Genomic DNA, 27031 nt, shown 5'->3' with positions numbered 1-27031 from the left:
TTAAGGTGGCAGTTTTTTAAACGTATCGTAGGTTGCTTCGTAATATCGACGTAATGTTCGTTCCAACGACCATCTTGCATTGCTACTATTAACGACCTAATAGCTACGGTCAACCACACTTAATTAAGATCGTACGGAAAAATCAAATTCTGTACGTAGAATCGGTTTAACCTTCGACGAGCAAGTATATAGCTGTATTCTATTTTTACACGATGTATAAATACATATACGAGAACGGGGAAAAAATTAGTTTTCAGCTTAGCGTATGGAATTAAGAGTGGAAATTTTTCACCGGCGATATATAGAGAAAGGATCTGTATACAGAATTTATCCGTGAAAGGAAAACAGTTGCGCAAAGTTTTCGTTGTTCCGCAGCTTCGCGGCAGTGTTCACGAGATCCACAGAAAAAAGTAGCCTGTCATGAACGGATTCCAAGCACTTCTGACGTTCTTCGGCATCATCGCGATCGCGGACACCGATCCATCGAAGAGACAAGGCAACGGACGTGCAAACGTATACCATGGTAGGTAAGTGCACTAGCAGCTTGCCACGGTTACCACGTTTCGGCTAGGAAATCCTCAGCTCGATGCACTCTACCACGCGAACCGTTTGTCCAGTCGACCATTTCGTCCGACCTGATCCGATCGAATTGTTCTCGCTCTTTGTCTTTCGCCTGTCTCGCTTGACTGTCCGAGTTTGGCATCTCGCTAACAAATGCCCCATAACTTTCCCGGCACGTTCTTTCGTTCTTCCGCTCTCTCGACCGTGTCATCGAGGATTTTCCTTTGCCGAACGGAACAACCAGAGACGATCGTATTGCGTCGCTCGTTTCGAAAACTTGCGCCTTTTTGCCCGTTGCAATAAGTTTGCCCTTAGTTCGATCGATGATTAAAGTTTAGGGACACGAGAACCGAATAACTAGGCCTTGAAGTTGTCGGGTTTGGATTGATACAGGGTTGGGGATGAAATAGGAGCGTCACGCTGGAAACGAGGCAAGTTAAGGTGACAAAGTTTTCGTTTAGTTTTTTGTGCACTTACGAGTGCCGAAGAAACGAAAGATCTTGATCGATTGTGCTTTACGAATTCAATAACGAAGTTTAATAACCGTGTTTCCCAAATTCAGCACGCAACCGAATCTCATTTAGCGCCTCTAGTTCGAGTTGATTCGAACAAGTACGTTTAACGCTTTTTCTACGATGCCGTTGCAAATCTTTCGACGCGACTCGCAAAGGCATTCGTGGAAAACATTTCGGAAAATATGCAGGCGCGAGTAAGAAAGAGCGATATGCGAAATTGTTGCGGGAACGAGGATGCGTCGTTCGTACGTTCTTTAACGAAAACTCTTCTCTTCCCGGTGGTCGATGTTCAGGTACACGAGAGACGTCCACGAGCCGGAATTTTTGATCCCGAGAAGAGTGTTCGAAGATGGCAGCTTCGACACATACTCGTTGCCGTATTTCTATGATCGGCAAGAGATCAACGAACGTAAGAAAAGGTCGACCGAGACGGGCGAGCAGGAGCTTGAGGCCGATAAAGTGCACCTGGTGCTGCCTTTCAACGGGATCGAACACCATGTGGAGCTCAACCCGTATCACGAATTCATCTCGCCCGACATGGTGATCGAGACGCGGGGTACCGGCCTGAGAACTAACTTGAACGAAGCGTTACGATTCAAGAGAGCCTCCGATCGACAATGCCATTATCGGGGCTTTGTTAGAGGCCATCGCACATCCAAGGCAGCTCTTTCTCTCTGCGATGGTGTGGTTCGTAAATACTATCCTTCTTATCTACGTTTATTTTTAATTAAATCGTCTTGAAAGCTCGAAGGCATAAAGTCGTATTATCGAAGTTTGCATTGTCGTGAAATTTTCCCACCTTCCGCCCCCCTCGCAAAGCACACTTCTTGGTTCGAAGATAGGTATGAATACGATCGAGGCCAACAACGTATCGAACCTAGACTTCGTGGTTAATTCTTGCCGATGATCTAGCAACTCCGGAAAGATTTCGTACAATTGAATTCGCTAGACTAGACACGCTCCGTAACGATATAATCCACGATGAGAACACGGTGGCGTGCGTCTCTTCGAGGCTAATCAAGCCTCTTATTATGCACTTAAGCGGATGCAAATTAATATGAGGTATTTGCATTTAGATGGACGCGTACCGGGACCGTGTTGCCGATTCGACGCGACGATCGATTGTTTTGGGATCAAAGCCAGCATGCACGATCGTTCGGTCGCGTTTAATGGTTCGGAGTCTCGGTCGATTCCCGGGAGAATTTCGAGAATTCAACTGCGAAACATGCAGACAGAGTGGCTCATGCTTTCAACTTGATGCAATTGCCGCGCTGCGTTGCATAGCGAGACGCGATCTGCATAATCTCCTCCTCTCGGTGACAATGATCCGATTCTGCTTGCACGCCGGGAGGCCTGATACGAACTAAGATAGCGACGATAATTCAGAAATCGGAAGTAGACGATGATTCGGAGAAACGAATTTCGAATTATCTCCGCATAATGGCTTTTTTAAGTAAATCATTCGAGCAAAATCGGGCTTCCGAAAGGGCCGAGATTTAGAAGCGGAATAACAGCATGAGATATCGTAAGCTTGGCCGTCGAGTCGTTGTCGACTTATTCGGCTCTTAAGGGGTAAATAAGTTAAATAAACGATATAACGAGTCAAACGAATAAAAAAAAAGTTGAGCAAATTGTTGAAATATGGTTGCAGCAACGTGGGTAATCGAATACCTATTGTATATCGGCAAGTAGCTACCATTGGACGACGCTTATACAATTCGTCGAGTATAATGTAGCCATCGTGTTTCCTTCCGTTCAATTTTACGTGTTCGATCGTTACTCTCGAGGAAAAGAAACCGTATCTATCTCGTTGGTCTTTGGAGCGCGTATTTCGTAGGGTAAAGCTCGGAAGGTAGGAATGTCGAAAGGCGAGGAGGCGGCCGTAATTTAAAAGACACCTTCTGGTTAGCGTTCCCAGGCGCGTCGTTGCTCGTTCGAGGCGGTGAAGTTACTCGAGCCAGGTATTGTAACTACCGGTGAATCGAATCGACCACATAGAGCGTTATTGAATCTGTAAATTTTCGCAAATATCACGGCGCACGGTACGCGCTCTTCTCTGGCCTGTAGACCACAATTTCCCGTGAATTACCGAGGACCTGTTTGTTTGCGCTATTGGGAGACGCGAAGCCCGAATTTTGAATTATACCGTTAGTTCTAGCTACGATAAATGTTGCGCGTAACAACCGATCCCCTAATTAGGATCGTTGGATTGTAATTTCCAAAGCGTGGCCGCGTAATTTCGTGATCCGCGAATGGAAATTCGGCACGGATTCGGTGGGTTTAAACGGGCAAGAAACGCGGTCACGTAGCCACGCCACGCCGGCACGGCACGGCGCGGCACGGCACGGCACGCGTGCACACACGTATCATACGCGAGAGAGAAACTGCAATTACAAGTTAGTTCGGTATCGACGTCGTTCTCGGTGTTAACCCGATTGGGAGGTTCGCGTAATTGCATCTCTTTGCAGGCGTCTCCTGCCGACGGAACCGAGTCCCATATCTTATTTACAATAACGTTGATTAACGAAAAGTCGATAAGTGGCTGTGGATCTCGTGCAGGTTGGTTACGTGCAAACTAATCATGGCCGGTACTTCATCGAGCCGGTGAACGAAGCAGAACCGCAGCCGGATGGACAGCACGTTCACATAGCTTACAAGCGGGATGACTGGCACGAAAAGAAGGAGAGTCGGGACGATTCTTCCAAGAATTACTGCGGAACTTCCGGTTAGTAGTCGTCGATTTATACGAGTCTACTCTTCGCCGCGATATCTCTTCAAAAATTTGTTGTCCGTGAATTTTACAAGATCTCTTTTGCGAAGAGTACATTTTAAATAAACCATCTGCATCGAGGATAGAAGATAAAGGCCGATCTTCGAAACGGATAAAGCGATACGAGCCGTTGTCGTTCCGTTTGCAGATGACTGGGAGGCGGCGTGGGCGGAACAGTTGGCCAAACGACAAAAGCGACTAATGGAAGAGAATCCCGAGGTTGGTAAGGGCACTTCCTTGACCCACAGTATTCATCGCTTCGTAGAGATTGGATTGGTCGCGGACAGAAGGTTTCTCGACTTTTACAACAACAGCAACTACGAACAGTACCTGTTGACTATCATGAACATGGTGTCGGACTTTTATCACGACAGATCTGTCGGCAATCAAATAGACATGGTCGTCGTCCGCATTATATATTTGGAGAAGGAAAAGGAAGAGGTAACGCGTAACTAGTTAGAGGACTAAAAATACGAGAATCCGTTTTAGCAATTAATCCACACGGGATGAAGAATATCGTAAATGTTGAAAGTGAGATATTCGAGATATTTTATCAAGACGGTTTTCCCGTAGATAGATCTGCTTATTAGTCCCGCAGCCGAGGCAACGTTAGCGAGCTTTGCCAAATGGGCCCAAAAGATGAACCCTACGGATCACACTCACCCCAACCATTACGACATAGCAGTTCTTGTAACTAGGTAAAATTTTACTTCATCGAGAGTAGAGAACGATCGTAACGAAACATCGTAACGTGCGTTTCAGGTACGATATTTGCGCGGAAGGCGCACCGAATTGCAATCTGATGGGCCTGGCGTATGTCGGAACTGCCTGCGATCCCGAAAAAGCAGCTTGCATCACCGAAGATAGTGGCCTATTGCTTGGAATCGTAATTAGCCACGAAGTTGGTCACGTGTACTGTCCATGCACGTTTCTTTACCAACCTTAATCCCTTCGCTTCTAGCGATGTTTCAAAATCCATTAAAAGCACGAATTCGTTTTTTCGACACGCTTTAACGAAAACTCGCTTCGGAACGTGGAATCGCGACGAACAAGCGGGATTCATTTTGCCTGATTTTTTAGCTGCGAAGGGATTAAGAGATAGGAGTCGAGTGGAACAGAGGACTTTCTTTTCGAAAATATTCCATTCGGAATTTTTCGCGACAATAGGTGGTTACAAAAGGGAAGTAATTTTGCAAGATGTGATTTTCCAGGATGGGCTGTTCGCACGACGATGTCGCTATCAGTGGCTGTCCACCCAAGGATAACGATAACAGTTATTTCCTCATGTCACCCATTGTCAACATTTATTCGTTGAGATGGTCGACTTGCAGCAGGAAATACATCACTACCTTGCTCGAGTAAATCTTTCGATATATGTATGCTTTGTTTTACTTTGTTCTATCGCGAGTCGAAAGCCTCGTGTCGATCGATTAGGAGCGGCTTGGGCGAGTGCTTGACCGACGATCCAAGAAATCCGCCGGAGAAATTCAAGTATCCGGACATGTTACCCGGTGCGATGTACGACGGCAATTTTCAATGCGACATGAACTTTCCCGGGTCGAAGATTTGCCCTGGCGATACCGGGGTATATTTCCGTATTTTCTCTTGCTATTTGTAGAACGTCGTTTATTTATAGGACACAGGATGAATCGAAAATTAGTATTTCTGGTAAACGCACAGTGTAGAAGGTCAGTTTTATCGAAACTTTATCGCACTTACCTAACAGATACTACCTATGCGTTTAAAAGATTGCTTCGCAAATCTTCGAAACAGGTTTATCAGTTTTCGTAGAATTGCAAATAATTGGAGAATAATTTTAACAGAACGCCACTTGCTTCTATGCACGAATTTATTTAGAAGTTGAGATCGAACCGTTGCTCGGCAATCGTATCGTATCACATACGGTCGGTCTAGAAACGACTCGGTTATTCTCACGGGGAACAGGTCGATGGATGGGGTTTAACTTGCTCATAGCGAAAGTTACTACTTCGCGTTTTATATATTTCGTTAAACCTCGAAGAATAATTTGATTATCCTCGTTCCTATGGCGAACGAACGTTCCGTATGTTTCAGCGAGATGCGATGTGCGAGATGCTATGGTGCGAAGGGAAGAACGGAAGCTGTTTCTCCCGGGGATCACCCATGGCCGAAGGATCAAAATGCGGCGAGAATTTGGTTCGTTGAATTGGATTTACCGAGAACAAAAGCGCACTCTGTAACAGTATCAATTTATGCATTTCTCCATGGAAATTATCGCGCCTTAAACGTCTCTCCAGTTGCGCCTTTGATCGCGTTACCATTCCAGTCGTTACTTTAATTTTTCGTCCTTTTTCTTTTAAGATAAAATTACTCGCGCACTTTTCATGTAGCTATTTTGCAATCGTTGCTCCTAGTTGTCCCGTTGACAAAGGATTATACCGTAAAATACGAGAGCAGAGAGCGCAGTCGAAAGAGAATAATTTAAAATTTCTGTGACGCGTCGTAACTCACGTGAAAAACGCACAAAGCTCGCTGTAACAATGCGAGCGGTGAGTCTAAGCAGAAATGTTCGTACGAATAACAGCCTTTGTAAAGTTTCGATCTGTCGTAAAAAATGTAAGACGCGGAACCTCTGTTACGTTTGCCTTTTAGGAAGATGTAGCGAAAGTATGTAGTCTTCATTTATCCATTGCAAAATTTACTTCTACCAAAGTCTTTGATTGCACGCGACGTGGAACGTGTTAATATCAGTATCTTCCATTTGACAAAATTTTTCGTAAAATTTTTCGCAAAATTTTCCGTAAAATTTTCCGTAAAATTTTCCGTAAAATTTCCTGCCAAAAACGCTACAAAGCAAAGCATTTCGCGACGAAACGAGCGAAGAATAAAGAACTAGCCTGTATTCAGTGGTGCATTCACAAGAAATGCGTGGCTATGGGCACCCGACCGACGGCGGTGCACGGTGGCTGGGGCAAATGGGGTCCCATGAGCGGTTGCAGCAGAAGCTGCGGCGGTGGCTTGAAATTCGCCGAGAGAGAATGTGACAATCCGCCGCCCGCCAACAAAGGCAGATACTGCATCGGAGAGAGAAAGAAGTTAGCCATTTGCAACACCATGGTAAATTCCACTGTCTTTCTATGCGAATCGACCGTGTGTGGTGCCGTTTCGACTTCATTTCTTCCTTACCCTTCTCCTTCCCCTTCCCCTTTCTACTCGATCCTTCTCTTTCTTCTACTCTTCTTTGCTCTCTTCTATTTCCAATTGTGTACGGGATATTGTTTTTCTCACCTCGTTTCTTTCGTTTCTTTTTATATATTTTTCCTTGTCTCGGCCGAGAAAAGATATTTGATTGCAGCGTTAAACAAAATTTTCGTCGAAAAGTAGCTGCAAAATGTTAATCCTCGTTTTTATTTTTTTTTTTTTTAACTCGAATACTATATTTGCGAGCCCACGTGTAGCTTCGTTGTTCTTTCAAACTTATTTTTGTCCAACGTTTGATTTTAGGTTAAAGATTGTAAACTATTGATGTTTTAGCTAACTTTCGTATACTTAAGTCATTGCCGATTTAGGCTTAGCTAAGAAAGGGGTATTTTAATTGCGTTATCTATAGGAGAAATTTTAATTTAAAGTTTCGTTCAGCCCTAAACTCTGCAGCCTAGTTTCACGGAGATCTAGTTAGATGTAGAAGATCGCGTGCGCTCGTGTGTACATGAGCGCGTACTTCATGCAAACCACGATAGCATCCTTATGTTCTTCGTATAACGGCCTATTTCTAGAAATCTGATATATAATATTTATTTTGTATCTTGTATGATAATCTTCGTTTAACGTTACGATGGTCGATTAATTTTATCGTTACCTAGTTCAACGAAAAGAAAGAAGAAACGAAATGTTAGGAAAGAGATTGTTTTCGTAGCTGCGGAAAGGCAGCCGGCGACCTGCTACGGCTTAAACGATCGTCAACGAATTACTCTACTACGGTTCTGTCTCACGCCATTAATCATTTTCGGCTGCACACCCAGCTCTTAACGCTTTTTGCTAATATATCACCCTTTTTGCCGCGTGATCGCTAACCTCTGCGGCAGCGATATATCCCTTTTGTGAAAAACGACGACCCTGCATTGTGCAGCCCTGCGACCATAGGAAACCATCGTATCGCCAGTTGCAGTGCAGTTGGTACAACGAGCGAAAAATCTTGACCGACGGCAAGCATAACTGGACTGCGTACACTATCCACGATCCAACGCTCGATCCGTGCAACTTGTACTGCATCAATGAAAAGAACGTATTCACCAAGTTTCAAGTGGCAAATGATTCTACTCCCTGCAAGGGTGGTACTAACAATATGTGCGTCGGTGGTACATGCAGGGTAAGCAAATATCACGATTACCTCTTGTGTTTTTCTTCCTTCGCTGCGATTGCTGTTTTGCGATTTAATTTCCTCGCAAAGAATCACCTGGAAAATTCGACGTATTGTGTGAGAACGACGAATCGCGTTAATTTAATTCAAAAGACGAGTTTACTATCCTAACTATTAATTTTTCGTACGATTTGCTTCGTTATTTCTTTGCGATTTCTTTCTCAGAATTAAGCAATACTTGTATACTTCGAGATTCTTAGGTTGCATTTCAGTAATATTTTACGATCTGATATTTTTTCTCCGATAGTTTTCTATTACGTATTTATCGAACATTTATAGCTGATCGAGCATCGTATCTTATATTGCGTTGCATCGGTAGCGATTCTAAGAACCGAAAGCAAAGAACCGCAAAAAGTTATTTACACGGATAAAGGATATTTGCCGTTGCGAATTTTTCTCACAGATGTGCAATTCCAATATCGTAGATGTATCATATCGTATGTAGATTAAAACAGAGGAAATTTGCTGAGTAAAATGCCGGAAGCTCGGAAGTACTTTAACAATGTAAATTTAATCAGGAAACAGGAAGACGTATTCGCGTGATCTGCAACGAAAGATCGTAGCGTTCTAGTTTTATGATGCTTTCGTTATAGAAACGAAAGAGAAGATGCCTTGGGTTCGAAATTATTCCCTTCGTACGGTTCGTGCGATAAGTTTCGTGACTAATCTCTCGCACACCTTTCATTACCTTTCTACTAACTACGTTTTATGGCTTAAAAGTATCCTAAAGCTCGTGGGACAAAAATTTAGTTACCTATCTAATCGAGATTGTCAAGTTAGTTACAAACTAATTTCTGATTTATTATTTGCGATCATACCTTGATATTACTCCGTTTACTATAACGTGGGACGTTAAAGGCAGCATCGTAACCGATCGAACTTGATTACTAGCAATTACAGGTTGAAGGGACATACATATAGTACGGTAAGTACTATACCGTTTTCGTTCTAGAAATAAGAGAATCTATTTTTTGCTTAATAAACCGCAATTAAAAGGAAACAGAACCTTTAGAAACGAGAAAGGTATGATATTTTCTAGAAAGTCGGTTGCGATTGGGTGTTGGATTCGAATGCCATCGACGACAGGTGTGGAACGTGCAAAGGTGACGGTACGAAGTGCAAGGCGATAGAAGGTTTCTTCAATGAAACGGGAATTCGCAACAGTAAATTATATTCTTTTCTGTCATCAAAGTTTTCGATTCAAAATTTTCCTATGTCTGTTTCTTCCATTATTTGCAAGTATTTGCAAGTTAAAGCTTTAACGATACAGGTAAGTGTGGAAATAAGAACGTTGGAAACTCTTTTATAATCATTGTTTTTACGAATGTATACGTATGTGTGTCGAAGTACAGCGAGATGTACAAACGTTCGACGACTGTCGAGTGTGAATGGCTAAAAAGTTGAGTTTAGTCCATTTGAAATACTTACGACAACAACGAAATGTAATCTGTTGGTGATTGGAAAATTTTCGAATTCCTAGTGCACGTGAAGATAGTTACTATTCCTCAGGGTGCTCGAAGCATATACGTAGCGGAAATGCAGCCGAGTAAAAACGTACTATCGGTGAGACTCGAGAATAGCGAAACACACTGTTTGAACGAAGACAAGTAATTGCCTATATCGTTATTACAAAATAAACGATGGCGTCTTAAAAATATAATATTATACGTATTATGTACAGAGTGAAAATAATACGTTCGAAGCTGAATGTTTAACTCTAAGAAGTTAAAGATTCTTCCTCGTGTTAACGAACAAACTAAGTTCATCGTATACCGAACGATTTTCTAACGATCGTAGGGTGATATATAGAAGCGGTGATTACGATTGTGCAGGCTCGATTCTCGTATACCTGCATCCTGAGCCAAACAGAGAGGAGATTGAAATAAAGGGCCCTATAACGACACCTATTCGAATAGAAGTATGTATTAATTCCGTGCGTGAAATAGTCGAGATCGTAAATACGAATTTTGATAAACGCCGACTACATCGTTTTAACGTCTTTCCCTCGTGAGTAAGGAAAGTAAAAAAAAATCGAAGGAAAGTAGATTCGTGCGTCGCGTAGCTTCGTCGTCGAACGTAAGAGATTCGCGTAAACGAACGTGAGGTATCGGCATGGAGCTGGCGATTGCGCGGAATATATTTTTTCTCGATGATCGACCATCGTTCCTAAATACCCACATTAACGATTCATTCCATCGTGATGATTCTAGTACGTATTCTTCCACCCGAGACAGAATCCTGGGATTCATTATATATATTACGTGATGTCAACTGACCCGTCGTACAAGCCGAAATACCTGTGGGATTTCATGGAATGGAGCGACTGCAGCGTTAAATGCGGAGGCGGTACGATGGTAATTCGAATATTGAAGTCGACTTAATGATAATTCGAAGAAGCATTATCGCGAATCTGGCACTTGATTCACGCAGCGAAAACGACTTTAACGTTACTATATTACTCTTTTGCTCGGTGTAGATATCGGAGGCAGCGTGTATCGAAGAAAAAGGTGGAAAAGTGAGTCTTGAATTTTGCGATGGCATGTCACGACCAGATCCAAAAAGTAGGGTTTGCAACTCGGAAGCCTGTCCAGCAAAGTACATGCAACCACACAACCATCGACTCTACCATTTCGTGCTATTTACGATTTTACATTTCTCTATCTGCTTACATTTTCCTCCCGAAACTGCGAACAGCATACCTTTAGTACTATCGCGCTGTCTCTTCTTCGACGCAATTTAATTTTAATGACCGAATAAGCGACGATCCTTTCTAATTACCATTACTCGTTTATCGGCGAATATTTACGATCGCTGTATGACGTTTGGAATTGCTTAAGGTGGCGTGTGAGCCAATGGAGCAAGTGTAACGCCTGCGACGGAAAGAAAGGAACGAGGCATCGTAAAGTGCAATGCGTGCGACCCGCTGCTCGTGCCGGCGAGGATGACGTTCAGGCAAATCTGGACGCGTGCAAAGGTCGCGTGCCGAAACAAGAGGAAGAATGTGTAGGTAAGGATGTCGGTGTCGTGCGTGCTTATTGCCGATTTCCATCCAACGAATAACTTTTTCGCAACCTTATGATATTTTAACGGCACCTCGACATTCTTTAGCTGAACGATCAATCTTTCGCTAAATACTTTCTTCGTTCATCGATCACTGGCAATTTAATTGACGTGTCATTCGGATCCATGTAGTTATTCGTACACGTAGAAACCATTTCGTTCGCTGGTTATTTATTATTTCGCTCCACTGATTACCGAAAACCACGTACTCCGTATATATTTTTTTTTCATTCTGGACAATACCATTTTTGCAGTATATTACGATCGTTTGAATTTTTTAAAAAATGGCATATCGCAATATGTATCGTGTTTACAATTGTTTCGTCGACGTTGATCGTGTCCTTTCAAAGCGTATAAACATTTCGATGTAATTCTCCTTCGGTATTCCGTAGAGACTCACAGTGTACATATTATGTTTCTATATATGTGGTGAACGGTGTTTTCGTATGTTGGTAAACGTACGTAGGTGCATAGCACGGATGTCACAGTAAAAGATTTACGATATAATGGAAATAAAATATTGACGCAGTGGCGCGAGAAGGGAAGGAGCGTGTACATGGGGAGTCGAACGAAAAAGCATTTACCGTATAATATTAGAATTGTATTTTCCCTTTGTCGTTCTTCTTAGGACGTGACTTTTATTTCGACAACCATGCATATTTAGCGTGGAAGCCGTAAATCGGAGTCTGCAGCCGATTCTGACTCGCGTATCGATTGATCGAACCGTCGAACTTTCGGTTTTCCCTTACAGGCGAAAGACCGTGCAAGAAGACCTGTCCCAAAAAGGTCCGAAACGCAAACAGGCAACTCGTTGCTTGGAAAGAGAAGAAGAAGAAGCCGCTACCTCACGAGAAACGGGCTAAAATGGTCGACAAGTTGGTGGACTTGAGTTTGGCCGGATATCTGGAGAAAGCGTACGGTATCTCTCGTGAAGCCGATGATATGGGAATGACGGTCGACACGGCGGACTTCCGGCAGCTTCTTCGGGAATGGTCCCTCGCCGACGAGGAAAAGAAGAAACGCGGCGCCTGCGATCGAAACGCGTCTACTCCAAAGCCCGGATCGATCATCAAAGACTCGGTGCCAGTCGAGAACGTGGTGTTGTTGGAAGCGCCTATGCTAGAGGAGGGCCTCCTGTCGAATTTGTCGGATAGAGCGTATCAAGAAGTTGGCGACCTCGTCGGCGGTAGTATCGATACTTCCAGAGTGAAGATTTATAACGGTACGAAGGCTGTCGAGAAGATCGAGAAGCTGGAGGGTCGTAACATTAGCGCGGTGCCTAACAAGAAAGAAAATTATAGTTACGATGCGTTGTCAAGAATCGTAGATTTGGCGAAACGGCGAAAATGAGAAGCGTAACCAATTCTCCATTCGCGTACAAGACAAAGCACTTGACACTGGCATCGTCGATATTTATTATCGATAATTACAATTATCTGACACTATTTACTAATCGATATTTCTTTGATATAACGTTGAAAAGTGTTAATATATCGTCTGATAAAAGTATGTATTAAGAAACATTGATAAATATAGCTAAACTCTTAGGTTACGAACTTTCGTTAAATTAGAGTCAAATATCGGTACGTTTCGCCTTCTATGTATTAATTTAATCGGCGCTGTTGATGGTTATGGAAAAATTGACTCACGTCGACGGTAATTCGATTTCTTTAACATCGTACAATCTCGGGAAATTGAATGGTGAGAATCGAAACGAAAACTCGATTGAAACGACAACCGTTTCTATTCTTCTGCGCGCAAAATTTGTCGATTTTGATTATCGTGCTCTTAATCGACGCAATTATTATTTTAATATCATGACGTTCCATTTTACAACAAAGTTGCTTTACACCGCTTTGATCGGCGTTGCAGATTTAAAGATACGATCCGTGATTCCGTGAATGATACCGACCGATCGCTATATTCGAGAAGGATAGGATTTTCATATCGCTACACTATTATCGAGTGCAAAGTAACTTTTGTTATTTGTTTATTGGTGGACGTCGTTTCGAAGCAGCTTCGGCGTCCTCTTGAATTTTCTGTATATATCTGACCGCATCCATACCAACTAAAGTAAATTCCGTGCTATTGCCTGGCGGTTGGGGCTCGAAATTCTTAGGAAAGTTGAGGGCGTCGTTTGCTTCGTCGCGTTCCAAGACGATGGTGAGCGTTAAATTTGTAATATTTTCCGTGTCGATCACCACCTCGCCTTTCTTCACGCTGTCATGTTTCTTTACTTCCATATCTTGCTTCATCCGAGTTCCCAATTTCCGTTCAGAGAAACGTTCGTCATCTAAATCATACGACGGATAATTGCTTTCACTTTCCTGTTCTTTTTTCATGCATAACGTTACGCGTCGATAAATAAATGAAAATGCCGTAGAAATAACTACGTATTAAGGAATGAAATTGGACGAAAGATCCTAATGGTAGAATTTCCAAGGAAATATAGAAACACAGAAAAAACTAGTCGAGCGAGGTCGATTGAATCATTTTAGCGGGCTCGAACGCTTGGTAGTCGTGTTCACCTTCGGTGATTGATTTAACGACGCGATTGATCGTTAGATTACTGGACGGAGGAAAAGCGAGACTGAGAGCCGGTACTTTTGTCCTTTTGCTCGTGTTTCGCGAGAACGTTGTCTCGTTTCTCTCGGCTAGTGCACAACTCTCGTTCTTTCGGCTTCGGTCCTTGACAGTAGCTGTCAGCGATAATATCTACATCCAGCTCGGAGTGGCCGACAGGACGTACACATTTGACGGCTCGTCTCTTCTCGCAACCAACGACGCAGGATGTGCAACCTTGCCAGTCACCGATCATCCATCTGCGATAAACATCGTTACGAGTAGCAACGTAAGTTTCAACGAATTAGAATAACTAGATGGATCGTATTCTCCTTGGACGAAATCTCTCGTCGTCGCGCGAAGGATCTTTCGATCTTTTTCTCGACGTTCGGCCATCACACGGACAAACATTGCTCGCTTTCTGTCTTAGGTTTCTCGGCTTTGAAACTCGAAACTTACAACGTTATATATCAACGAGGACATCGTGATTGAAATTTTAAGCAATTCGGCGGTATTCGCTCGACTTTTGGAATTTTCTAATTAAAAGTATGTAACGAACGTGTCGCTCTAACCTCGGCAGGCAGGGTGCTCGATAACAGGGTCTCACTTCTTCCTCCGGTCTCGGGATGCTCTTACAGAACGTCTCATCCACGATGCCAGCGAGTTTCTCCAAGCAACGAGGCTTGGAAATCTGTTCACCGGGTCCGCAATTCGCGCTGCACTTCTCCCAGTCGACGAAATCCCATGAAAACTCCGGCTTACGAGGGCTCTTTTCTTTCACACCGAACGAATACCTCACCGTCACGTTTTCTTTCGGCAGAATCTATTCGATGAAACAACTTACTCGGGCAACGAAATTATGCCGAGTACGTAGCAACGAAACCACTTTTCCACAGTTCAGGGGAAATATTCCAGGCGAGCAGTTGTTCGTTGGTAAACACAGTTACGTAGGTAAAAAATATTATAACGATAAGTACGTTACGATAATCAGAATTATTATAATTTCGCGAGAATCTCTGCTCAAAGGGATATAGACGCGAGTGTCAAATACGAATTTACTATTCGGGTAAATACGTTGACTCTCAGTTTTCGAAACTTGGTTCGAAAGTTCCGTGATTTCTAACGATAAAAGAACAATTACGTTTCGTAATCGAACGATTCGGTTGGAGAACGAAGGAATCTCGTTGGATTTAAGCAACCTGCTCGTTTGTCGTTGGTAGTAGCAGCAGCAGCAAAGATATCAGGTCGAAACGTAACGTTCCTTTCCAACGACCGCTTGGAAGATTTTACGAATAGTGTCGCGTAAGTTCGAGTGGTAGCGATAGAAGCAGGCGCAAATATCGCGTAATAGCAATTAGTAATTAGTTAGGTGGCGTTGAACAGAACTTTCTTCGTCTCGCTGCTCAAAATATGAACGCGTAGCACGACTCGATAAGAAGTGTCCAAATTTGGACACCGTGTTCGAGATACCTTATCAATCTGTCAGGCTGGCTAATTAGAGGACCGCGTTCGTTATGTTTACCAATATAAGCAAATCCTTCGTGACTGGTCCCGGTATGCTGAGAACCTCCTGACTCGCTCTTATCGTTCCTAGCCACGCCCTCGTGCCCGCCACATCGAACATTCCTAAACGATCCCTGAAATGATCGTACATAATGAAAAAACAAAAGCAACGAATAAATGCGCTTGAATCAAACGTACGCTGAATGCACAAAGTACATATCTCACGAGTAGGAGCACGAAGTACGTCTGGAGAGACTCGTGTTCTTTAATCGGACGTTTTAACGATCAATCGACGCATTTCTTTTCTCTCCTCCGCGTTTCTCTAAACGACGCCATTCTTAAAGAACCGATCGACGTTAAGTATGAAAAATAAAAGATAAAACAACGTTCTATCGGTTTTTACGGTACGGTGATATAAAATCTACGATTCCTTTAAAAGGAATACGACGAAGAGAGGAAATATTTTACTCTTTCGAGAGTCAAGGTGTTCGAGTTCTTTAGCGGAAGTCAATTTACCCATCAATTAACGGTTTTCCGTCTCTGGTCCTCACCACTATCCTGGATTTAGAGGGCTCGATCTCCTCTAGCCGGACGTTGGTCGCGCCGACCGGGACGTCCACTACTTTCCTCGGCTCTGCCATTGAAAGTTTTCCCCTCTCGATTATTAGAAGTTTTATACCGAGTGGGACGTGCAGTATCGATTCGGGGGATCGCGAATACGAGATTTATTCGCCGATAGGTTATATCGGTCTGGTTCGAAAGCCGAGGGAACGGATGAGATTCTTCGGGAAATACCTTGGAAAGTTCTCGCACTTTTCACGGATCTAGTGCCTTTATCCGCGAGGAATTTCAACTTCCCTAGCCGGCGTTTTATTTATCGCGATTAGAGATTCTTCCGTGTCTAAAAACTTTCGCCGGCTTTTATATTAAATCAAACTCTCGGCATTTTTTGATCGGGGCATAAACTATTCTTCTCATACCACGTTCCTCTCTTTGCCTTTACGATTCAAACCGACGAGTTTCTACAAATTTAAATTAATTTTCCACGGAAAGTGCCTAGTCGTACGATGTAGAAAACTTTCCGATCGATAAAGTTGTATGCCAACGACGAGGTAAAGCGATCGAACCTAAAATAAAAACGTATGATATTTTTTAAGCGACCAGTTCGACGCTTACTCGTAGCTCTTGACTTTCGGCGATTCCTAATAATCTTGCAAAGGAAAACAATTTTAACGATATTGGTATATCGTTATAGAAATATCTAGAAAACGAAATAAAAGCAGACGTAATTAAAATAACGCGTAGGTACGTTTGAAAAATGCGCATGAATAATTCCTCTTGGAGGATAGTGCGCTGCCCGAAAGAATGCCGAACGACCCACCTCAGTCGGTAATAAAACGTCGGAATAACTGTAAAACAAGTTATAAAGACTAAAGGCCGGCTAATACGATGAAACGCGCGACGATATTTCGAAAAGGGAAGAAATCATCTAGAGGAAGAATCGGGTAATTACACTCACGAGACGCCGGACCGATCGTTATCACGGCCTCCTTCAGGCTACACGAAGTGCCATTACCCTTACAGACGCCACACGCATCTTCCACGGCGTTCGACTCCATATTCAGGTCGCAGGGAATCTCTCGACAGACACCTCCGATGCAGATGTCCCGAATACTCCTGTAGCAGGTGGTCCCGTCGATGACTCTCGGTCGGAGCGAGGCCACCACGTTCGTTTCGCTTAAACAGTAAAGGCCGCACGGATTTTCCGAAGCTTGTAGATCTGCCGATCGACTCGTGTAAGTGACTTATATAGCCGGAGACGATGTATCGACGAAGAATTCGATATATCGAAAAAGCTAGTTACCCTCGGGTAGCTTGTAAGCGGTCCATCGATGAAGTTTCCCGTCTTCTGGAAAGATCCAGTTATCGAACTCGCTGCACTGGACGTCGCGGAAGGACGGCGCGTCAACGTCGCACGGCTGGAATTCAGTAAAAGTTTTAACGACGAACATGGTGGTTGTGCAAGGTGACCCAACTTGAGATTGGCTTGGAATAACATAGGAAAACGGTTACGTAGATATCGGTTGAAAATTCTACGTCGACGGCGAATAAATCTGTACATCGTAACGTCGTATCGCTTGATTTGCTACGATTCTCTCGGATTCGACGAACGAAACGCATTTTCAGCGAATGTTTTCAGAGTAAAGCGTTTTTTTCGAGAGACGCGGTTTTTTCTCGGAAGTCATGGAAACGATAGCGATTTAGATCTTGTAAGCTTAGTAAAAATGTTTTCCGTCTTTCGAATTGGAGTATATACGACGAGTTACGCGTTACGATAAACGAAGCTTTGATAAGCTTCGATTTTACCGTAGAATATATTTCTGTCCGATATATCTCTGCTTGGCTTTTCCGGTGTTACTAACCTTCGTGGCGCATATTTTATGACGTTTTCTGTCACCGCGACAGTAAGCCCCGCCGTTGGACGGCGAAGGATTGATACATCGTCTGACTGAGAAAGCCACGCCGGAACCGCAGCTTCGGGAGCATCGACTCCAAGCTGACCAGCTACCCCAACCACCGTCTACGACTCCTGGTCGTTCGCCGACCAACAGACATTTCATTCCGTAACACCACTGCAAAGTTAATTATCGATCAATTCGACCAACCTGCCACCGTTTTTTAAATTAATCGCGTCACGAGCCGTCTAACGATCGTTACGCCTCTCCGTTCCTCTTATCGTTGCGTTATGGAAATTTCAACGAAAATAGCGATGTTTCTTTTCTCTGACATAGCCGAACAGAATCTGTTTAAATAAACTAGTCGAAAGAGCGGAGGGGAATTATTCCGAGCGATCCTGACGCGTCGCCGTATCTTTGTTATAAACAAAAAATATTTCGAAACATTAAACACCGGGGAAAGAAATTCGTCGAAGATAGATGTAGAAATGAAAAATTACCATCGAAATGAACCGTTTGGAAGTTCGAATCAAAGGATAACGTTGAAAATTGAAGGAAAAGCGAATTTTTCGATTTCCGATATTTTTTGCGGTCTCCTGTCTTCAAGTTGAATAGAAAAGACAAAAAATCTCAGCAAATTTTTCTCAGCTGTCGAAATTGAAAGGGAAAAGAAGCAAGTTGCATCGTGACGTTACTACCTGCCGTTTGTCGTCTACTGTTTCCGTATATTTTATTCGATCGGTCTTAATTGCGAGTGACGGAAAATACTCGTACGTTCGAACAACGTGGATGATCGAATTACACGACGATACTTATCCGCTGTTACGATCTCATAAGTTAATTCTTATACACGAGAGACCATAGCAATCAGAATTCCATAAGGATACCGGAGAAATTCGAAAGTACCTTTATCGCATAGTCGGAATAATAAACCAGCCGTGCTTCCGTCGCTCCTTTTCACGAGATTTTAGGAAGATTCGAGATTCGACGATCTCGCGAAGAGAATCGCGTCACACTCTGATTTTTACTTGAATCGAAAAATCGATTTATCAACCGGAATACCGGCTGTGGTTGTACGATCACGTTTCGCTACGTGACGGAAGGAGACCAAAAATATTTCTCGATAACGAATGACTCGAAAATGCTGGGAAACCCGCAGAAACGTGATAAAACGGTCGCGGATGAGAAGAGGGATAGTCGGCTCGTTCTTTGCGAATAATTAAACTCGATAACCAGTGACGCTGAAAAGCAACGCGAAAGCGAAAGTAACGACGCGGCTCGGAGTTTGTTCGTTTCGACTCGACCCTTTGATCCGATCGTGACGCGTTTTAAGACTTTCGTTCCGATGGCACCACCGTTACGAGCTTTCGCGATAAACTTTTCTTTATTATTATCTCTTTGCGAATGTCTATGTACGTACCGTCCGGTTTAAAACAGCGTCCTCTGTAAGTTGTATTCCGACTCTGTTGCGGTTTTAATTCGCGCTAAGCAAACTCGAGCTTGACGAACTTGTCGAGAAAACGCGCGAGGGCTGAAATAAAATCTTGGCAAATAGCATAACCGAGCCGTTGCGGAGCGATAAGGCGAATTTGCAGAGCGCTGCTGTTCTCATATGTAACGAGTCGTTTTTAAGGAAAATTGTGTTTGGGATTCGTCAGCGCGAAGGCTTCTACTTCGAATTCAATCGCGCGTTACAACTTTTCTCGCTTTTATCGATTACAAGTCAATTAGAAATTTTAAACTCGCCAATGTGTTCACCTCGTAAGAATTTTATTATTCTTCTTATTTGAAAATTAATCAAAGCATCTGTGAATCGGGTTACCGTTAGTGCGTTTACCATGTTGCAGGCATCTATCGTGGCATTCTGTCATCGCGACATCTATCTTCGTTTCGTAGCTCGATTTTCTCAAGAAGCAACTGCGAAGGCGTTACTTTGCAAGTTGATTAAATTTATCCTCCACGATAAGCAAGCTTATTTTTTCTTTTATCTGCTATTCATTTCGGAGACAGGTTTGTATTACGGTTGAACGAGGAGTTTGCTCGGTGGCTAAGACGAGCGTTAACGCGTTATGAACCCGAACGCGGCCTCCCTCTGCGACGTGAACTTTCGCACCACTTTGACATCATGTATCATCTGGAGTCAAATATAGCGGGAAATTTGCATACTTATTGAATCTAGTCTTTCGCCGGCTCTTGAAAGACAAACTGACAGTTACCTCTAAATATATGTAAACCGACGTTATACACCGATGGAAATAGCGACTGGGTGGTCCATTCGTTTCGAACGTTAAATAAATTTTGCATTCGCTATATACCAATCGTTTCGATATTCACCATAAGCGCGATTTTCGTGTTTTAAGCGATTTAAATTACTGTTACGAATTAATTACGCGAAATTGATATATCGGTGCCTCGGCTATGGACGATACGGCCTAAAAACCGCGGCGAGAAGATTAGTTAAAATAAGTTTATCGTCGAGTCGACGAGAGCGTGGAACACGAAGGTAATTTTTCTCTTGTCCGATGGCCGACTCGTTTCCCAAAATATATAGCTCGTTTTCCATGCGCCAGAGTTCCAAGCGCTTTGATCCGTGCAAGCTGAATAAGCCTAGCATGTTCGATGAAGCACGGTTGGCATGGTTGGCAAAGCGCGTGAGGTGAAAGCTAGGTGAAAAAACAGCTGCTCCGCATGTGGCAGGCGCGATGTCTTAATCAGAGTCGCATTGAAATTCAAACGGCCGAGAAGGAGATTTTTATCCGGGTCGGTTTTACCGTCGGCCCGTACTAGACCAGTTTCTTGCAAAAGTCTTGCTATAAAACGGCTGCTCGCGTATTTATAGAGAATTATCGCATATCTAAACAATACGTATCATTGCAACGCAGAAACGTACACGTAATTCTTTCGCAATCGACCGCGTCGCGATGCCGCGTGATGCCGCGTCGCACGCCCGACAAAAGCTTGCAATCGACCCTCCCGATGTCCCGGATCGTTAACCCTCTTACACTATCCGTTACTCGAGAAACCTTCCAGTAATTCAGATATGTAAATGCGAGCGTTCGCTGGCCGTAATATAGATCGTACGATAGAATACGAGCTTGAAGATGAAGCGCGATACTTTTTCTGTGTAATTACTGGCTTATTTATAAGAGCGTTTATTCCTCTTTCAGGGATTATAAATTTCTTGAAGGAGAGGCAGCGATAATCTACCGAGTTTCGTAAAAACGTCTCTACTTTACGCGAGTGATCAATTTCGAAAGCAAGTGCCGTCGCATCCTTCTTCGAGAATTTTAACCTGTTCGAGATCGAATACAGCCTTGGATACGTAAAAACAGACAGTCCCTCTTATCGTCGTCGCATCTACGATACCGAAATATCTCTGAAACGAAGCGTCTTGGTTGATCGAATCGTCGATCCTCCGGTATTTTCATTAGCCGAGTAAAATTAAGTAACGCGGAGAGATCAACTGCCGAGATCAGGGACAGGTAGTGGTTAATTCGTCTTTGCATATTTCCAGGCAATAATTTACTCTGTTCTCTCCGCAACGCGTGCCCTCCGCCGCTGGTTTCCTCGCGGACACGCAACCCCTTCCCGGAATGGCACACCTCAGGGTTTCGCAGTTCTGAAAATGAAACGCGATCGTATTGGCGGGGTCGAAGCTGGACGTACGTGTCGTGGCGAATGCGATATCGCGAAACGATAGGCCTACTTCGAACGTCGCTTATCTAAACCGAACGAACGCACGGCAGAACGTATTTTCCTAAAAGGATAAGGTAGACCGCGCGTAAGGTAGAAGCTTGCTGTGGCGAACGACAGATGGTGCCTGTTCACGGGCGGTCTGCGTCTATCGCCGTTTATCGCATCGGTATCGCGATTCCCGACGACGATTGACGAGTTGGCGACCCATGGACACCTCGAATCGCCAAGGAAACGCGACCAATCCTCGAACACGTACGACGTTACGTTGTCACTACGTAAGAAATATCGCTTCTTATTTCCCGGCCTAAATCGAAATCGTGCGATCGAAGTAGTGGCAAATGTTCAAATTTAAACTTTGAAGTATCGAAAGCTTTTCGCGATAAAATCAACCCGAAGGTCGTTTCTTCGAAACTCAACCAGTTACTAAAATGTAATTTTATCAGAACCGTTTCCTCGCTTATTTCTACGCACGACAAATTTTGAGGCAAAGAATTCGGTAGCTTTGCGTTGAAATTTCGAATGTTCGAATTAAACCTTTTCCGTTAAACGAACTCGACGATAGAAATCGATCCTGTTAAATAAGGAATCCCGATCGTTGATAAAACGAAAGTTTAGAAGAGTACGCGAACCGATCCGCTTGGTACGAAAGGCAATTTACGATGTCTAAAATAATCGAGAAACCATGTTGTCCGACAACGTAAACGTAATTATTCTCTGTAGTTTATTAGGTTTAAGCGACGCAAAGAGAATGATAAATTGAATTACATAAATTATATGAAATGGCCTTAGTAGTCGAGGCACCTTTGAATTCAGTCGCGTTAATATATCTGTACTCGGTACTCTAATTAAATTCTCTGAGATAGGAAAATTAAAGAAATTAACTTCGTCTAAAGTATAGCCGCTTAAAAGCAAAGGTTTGTTCCATCCGGCCCCTTGATTAGAAGGTTGCATGGTGAAAAGAGAGCAAGTTAAACGGCGCTAATACGTAATTGAAACGATACGCCCGGAGCATCGAGGAAAGTCGCAATTCTTTTTTCTCGGACGTGAGACACGAATACGTGGAAACAGGTGCGAAAAGAACGGCATTCGACTCATATACGTTGCAACAGATGAAAAATAATCGGGTTTTCCGCGTTTTTCGGACAATTTCACCGTTGACGCGCTATAAAAACCTTGTGGTATCGGTATCAACAGGACGCCGACAGGTCGAGGCATCAACGCGGCGCAACTCCTCCCGGGCGATCCGCGGGTACCAACCGTCAACACCAGAGGGCTACGACGACAACGAGTCTGTCTATCTCGCTAGCGGTCGAATATACGAGCGAACGATACAAATACCGCACCTAGCGAGATTCTCTATACGTCTAAGGCAGGGACTACCGGGCATAGCCTTACCGACGAGTCCACCGGTAGTCCCAGGACTAAACGCAAAACTCTCTTTTCATTCGCTATAACGTCAACATATGCTCGTGGAAGTAATTTTTTGTTCGTCAAGGCAAACAGCTAGACAAATTTAACTAATTTCGTATGCGCGGACGGCTTAATTAACGCGGCAAAGTCGTTGAACAAAGCTGAAAGTGTTTGCAGCTGCCGCTTTACACCGACCCCGACTGTTACAAATACGAATAACTTAATGAACAAGTGGAACACATTAATGAAACCGCACCAGTTCACGCAGTTACGGGTGAACTTTCTTTTCTGCCGTAACAGGAAGGAAAAGAAAAAAGAAACTGAATCTTTGTTTCGCCGGTGCGTATGCAAATATCAAACAACGACGCGTATTAACGCGTTTATTACAGTTCCTGGAAAACAATGTCGTTCGATAAATAAACGATGCACACTCTGAATTTTCGTTAAGTTCGTTAACGTTCGCGCCACCCTGCCACGCGAGTCTCTATGTTTTCGTATTTAATTATAAAATTACAACGGCCTCGTGTTGGCCCATCATTAACGATTTCAAATGACGAAATAACGAGGCTGTTTGACCGAGGTTCGACGCGACTGCCGCTCGGTTTACGGTCTCCCTCTCGTTAAATCAATCGAGCTACGGCGCGAACGTTCAAGCTTATGAAAATATTGATTTTCGCCTTTTTAAAGATGCGAAGATAAAACGATCGATCACATTCGCGTTGATCGAAACAACGAAAACGTTATTCTCGCGAACGTTTCAATTTTCGTCGTGGATCCAGTTTTCAGAATCCAGCCAGGCTACATATTCTTTCTTGGCCCCGACGAAATATGACGGAAATATAAAAGATATGGAGCTGCATGCCGCGCCGGCGCATAATATTACGTGGAAAATACGGTTGCGGAAGAGCCACGTAACGTAATATCCCGCTGAGAATAGGAGCTGGCTACGAAGAAAGACAAGTACGCTTTAAAAAAAATAATACAGAGGCAATTAAATTTGCTTTCTTACCATGCCCAGGTCGCATTGCCGTGCATCAGAACTGTACTGTATCCGACATTGGTCATCCGCGTCGTACACTACACCTGGAAGAAGGTCCGTGCTGGGAAACTCGTGATTTTGCTGCTCGTCTTCCAAACAAAATCCCAAACCTGTCCTGCAAGAATAATCGCACGGATAATCTTCTTTAGCGTTTGCTAACTATCAGCGACCTAAAGAAGCGTTAAAATATTTTGCTTTTATTAGCGCTAGCCTTCCCTCCCCCCTTTTTTTTTTTGACATCCGCAACCGTATTAAGCAAATAGGGGAGTTTGATAAAATCGTAAGAATTTTAGCAACAAGAAGGATAGAAATACACTGTTCTTCCGTTTCGGAGTTCTGGAAGAAATCCAATTTTACCGTAGAATTTTAAAGCGTTTTTCGGTCAACAAGGTTCTTCGCTGCTTTAAAATGAATGAAAGCAAAAGCAATCTCGAATCGATCTGATAAAGTTCCGGTGCTGTACAATGCAGTTTCTTACTCGATATACGATTTCAGCGAATTCCTCGAACACTCGGACCATCTTTTCGTGACATACATGTTGCCGGGATGCATGACCGTCGTCTCCACGTATCCTTTTCCACGACGAACAATGCCTGAGCAACCATTTTCCTCTTGGACGTCGTGCGACATGCCTAATCTATGTTAAAAGTTCATCTCAACCTCGAGACGAATAAATAACAAATCCAACGATAGAAACGTTTTAGCGTTATGAGAAGGTCCTTCGTCGATAAAGGTTAATATTCTAAACATATTGTATTATACGCTTATTAGTTTCACGAGTACGTTGTTTCGATGAAGGTTACTTGAAAGTCATTTAAAGGTCATCTACAGTATTATCCATCTTAATGTCAACCGTACGTAATATCATTTAGAAGTTACAAGTTAATGGAAGTGGTATCTTACGAGGCTTGTTATCGTGTTACATTCTTTGGAACTTCTCGTGAACCTTCACATTTCGAACTGTAGTATTCTTCGGCGTAAGAAATGAAAAGAAGAAGAAGAAGAGGAAGAAGAGGAAGAAGAATGAAACTCGTACGTGTGTCCGATGTGATGAGCGATGTGGTATCCTGTGTGTAGGCCGATATCATTTATAACGACAGCGCCTTTCAAAGGGTCACAAGTTCCAGCGATCGTCGAGGTACCGGTGAAACCGCACAAGTTCGCCAAATCACAGACGTTACTCCTGGTTAAACGAATGAACGTTGAAGCTCGTTCGAGGTTAAGTTGGATACGCGCAACGTTAATTCGATCGCAAGGTACTTTGTAATGAGAATAGCGCAGTCGTGGTGATTGGGGTGTGAATCGTCACCAGGGTTGATCGTTTCTTGCCACTCCTGGAAGTATTTTAGGCTACTGTTTGGATCTTTAGTTATCGCTACAGTCATCTATATTCGTGATTTAACGTACGTGATATTAAAGCGATACTAAAGAAGAGGTATAATCGTATCGTAAAGTAAAGAAAACTACCTGGTTTTCTTGGGCATGCATTCTTATGATTCTAACAACGGTTAATTCCATTGGAATGCCTAGACTATCGTCGTGTAACAATCCTGCGGCCTGAAACACGCTTAAAATTAATAACTTTTAGCGATCCTGTTATTACCAGAAAATAACGCAGGTACATCCGTGTTATGTGTTGGAACGTGCTTTCGCCTATTTTTAACCCTTAATGGAAGGCAATTAGGAGTAAAGTAGGGCAAAGTTAGTACCATGTTGAGCAGCGTCAGCGCGTAATTCTCGACGTCGAAATCCTGGCGATAATCGAGAACGGTCTTGTCGAGTACCAGCAGCAGTTCTATCGTGTAGGATTTAGTCTGCTTCTTAGGTGGGTGGCTTTTCTGCGAACTGAAAGCGCGCTTGGCAATGGTTTTGGCCATATTGCCGGTGACATTACAGAGAATCTCGGCGTTCCTTCCGAATTCGTCCGGACTCTTTTTGTAGACGACATGCGGGTGCTCCGTTTCTTTGGTAAAGTCGTGACCTGCCACCGGCTGAATCGTGTACCACGATCGTTTCGTTCTAATATATCCGGCCTGCAGATGAGAACACCGAGATTCCTTCTAGTCGGATTTATCTTACGCCGGGACTCTCGGCCCACCATATTTGTTCGAGTCGTTTGAAAGCTTTATCCGGAAGGCTGCCTCTCGTAATTTAAAAACTTTATCCCTTTGTTCCGAACAGACCGCGAGTCAACGTCGCGTCTCTAGCTTACGCTGGAAAGTTTACACCTTAGATAGGCCAAATCCGATATATCGTTCAAGATTTCAAACGACTAATCGCCAAAGGAATATAAAAGGCGATACTAACGAGGCCGTAACAAGTGGACAAGGCGCTGTTGCCCGATTGACCGAGAACGCGACCCTGATAATGGCACTGGCTGTCGCGTATTTTTCGCAATTTTAAATTCTTCAAGAAATCATCGTTGCCTCCAGCTTTGGAGGTTCTCGATACCTCGTGCTCTTCCACGATAGCGCCTGAATAAAATGTTTCCGTATCGTATTCGGACTGTACAAGTCTAACTTTATAGCTTCTGTCTGATATAAATAAATTGAAATAAATCGTTCGCCCGATTTATTTGTCTCTTTACAGAGAGAAAGCTTTAGCACGGTATTATACAATTTAAAATAGATACGTTGCGTTGCATCGGGAAAACTACTCTACTCTGGCAAATTTATCGCGATGAAACGGCACTTGCGACGTTCCCGACTCGTACAAGCAAACGTTAGCACGTTCGTTTTTCAAGGTTGCTCGGTGAAATTAGCATAGACACCGGGTATCGAGGAGATTTTCGACTCGCCTGGAGCAACGAGACGGGAATTCGGCCGAAGCTCGAGATGATGTTCCTCGTCGTCGATTTGCAAACGGTAGTGAACAGCGTCGTCGGGAATCCTATCCGCGGCTGTTCGATCCATGTAGAAGGAACGCTTGAAGTGATGAGGTATTCGATGCGACACGAACTTTCCATCCGACCTGACTTTCCTCGGGACCACGATCTCGTATCCGGCGCGCGTGCTACGCCCTTGAAAAATGAATCGTCGTTATCAGGCTGTCGCCTTCCTT

The 27031-nt window shown here is 43.6% G+C and overlaps 2 protein-coding genes across 2 annotated transcripts in view; one reads left to right on the top strand and one right to left on the bottom strand.

The window, feature by feature from the left end:
- Nucleotides 1-24662, bottom strand: part of LOC100741630 (A disintegrin and metalloproteinase with thrombospondin motifs 10-like) — a 93345-nt gene extending 68683 nt beyond the window's left edge. The window contains exons 1-2 of the mRNA XM_024369476.2: nt 24450-24662; nt 23942-24086 (exon numbers count right to left, since the gene is read on the bottom strand). The gene's annotated coding sequence lies outside the window, so the exon portion shown is untranslated. The remainder of the gene's footprint in view (nt 1-23941; nt 24087-24449) is intronic.
- LOC100746027 (A disintegrin and metalloproteinase with thrombospondin motifs 7-like) lies at nt 1309-12836 on the top strand. Its single transcript, XM_033322178.1, has 17 exons — nt 1309-1763; nt 3636-3801; nt 3995-4287; nt 4420-4544; nt 4609-4758; nt 5058-5204; nt 5281-5431; nt 5920-6021; nt 6733-6942; nt 7955-8194; nt 9285-9548; nt 9692-9852; nt 9977-10163; nt 10456-10599; nt 10722-10840; nt 11083-11252; nt 12057-12836. The coding sequence occupies exons 1-17, from the start codon at nt 1362-1364 to the stop codon at nt 12653-12655; spliced, it is 3630 nt and encodes a 1209-aa protein (XP_033178069.1). The 5' UTR covers nt 1309-1361; the 3' UTR covers nt 12656-12836.
- Nucleotides 24663-27031: the final 2369 nt, after the last annotated feature.

Source organism: Bombus impatiens, unplaced genomic scaffold (assembly GCF_000188095.3).
Source record: "Bombus impatiens unplaced genomic scaffold, BIMP_2.2 scf_0581, whole genome shotgun sequence".
Lineage (NCBI taxonomy): Eukaryota > Metazoa > Arthropoda > Insecta > Hymenoptera > Apidae > Bombus > Bombus impatiens.
The sequence above is the reverse complement of the archived record's forward strand: the minus strand, read 5'-3'. Positions and strand labels throughout refer to the sequence as shown.

What these genes read in the sequence shown, in the direction of transcription:
- LOC100746027 (XM_033322178.1), top strand. Translation starts at nt 1,362, where the DNA reads ATGTTCAGGTACACGAGAGACGTCCACGAGCCGGAATTTTTGATCCCG. An exon ending in CAAAATGCGGCGAGAATTTG is followed by an intron (nt 6,022 to 6,732) that starts GTTCGTTGAATT and finishes GCCTGTATTCAG; the next exon opens with TGGTGCATTCACAAGAAATG. An exon ending in CGACACCTATTCGAATAGAA is followed by an intron (nt 10,164 to 10,455) that starts GTATGTATTAAT and finishes TGATGATTCTAG; the next exon opens with TACGTATTCTTCCACCCGAG.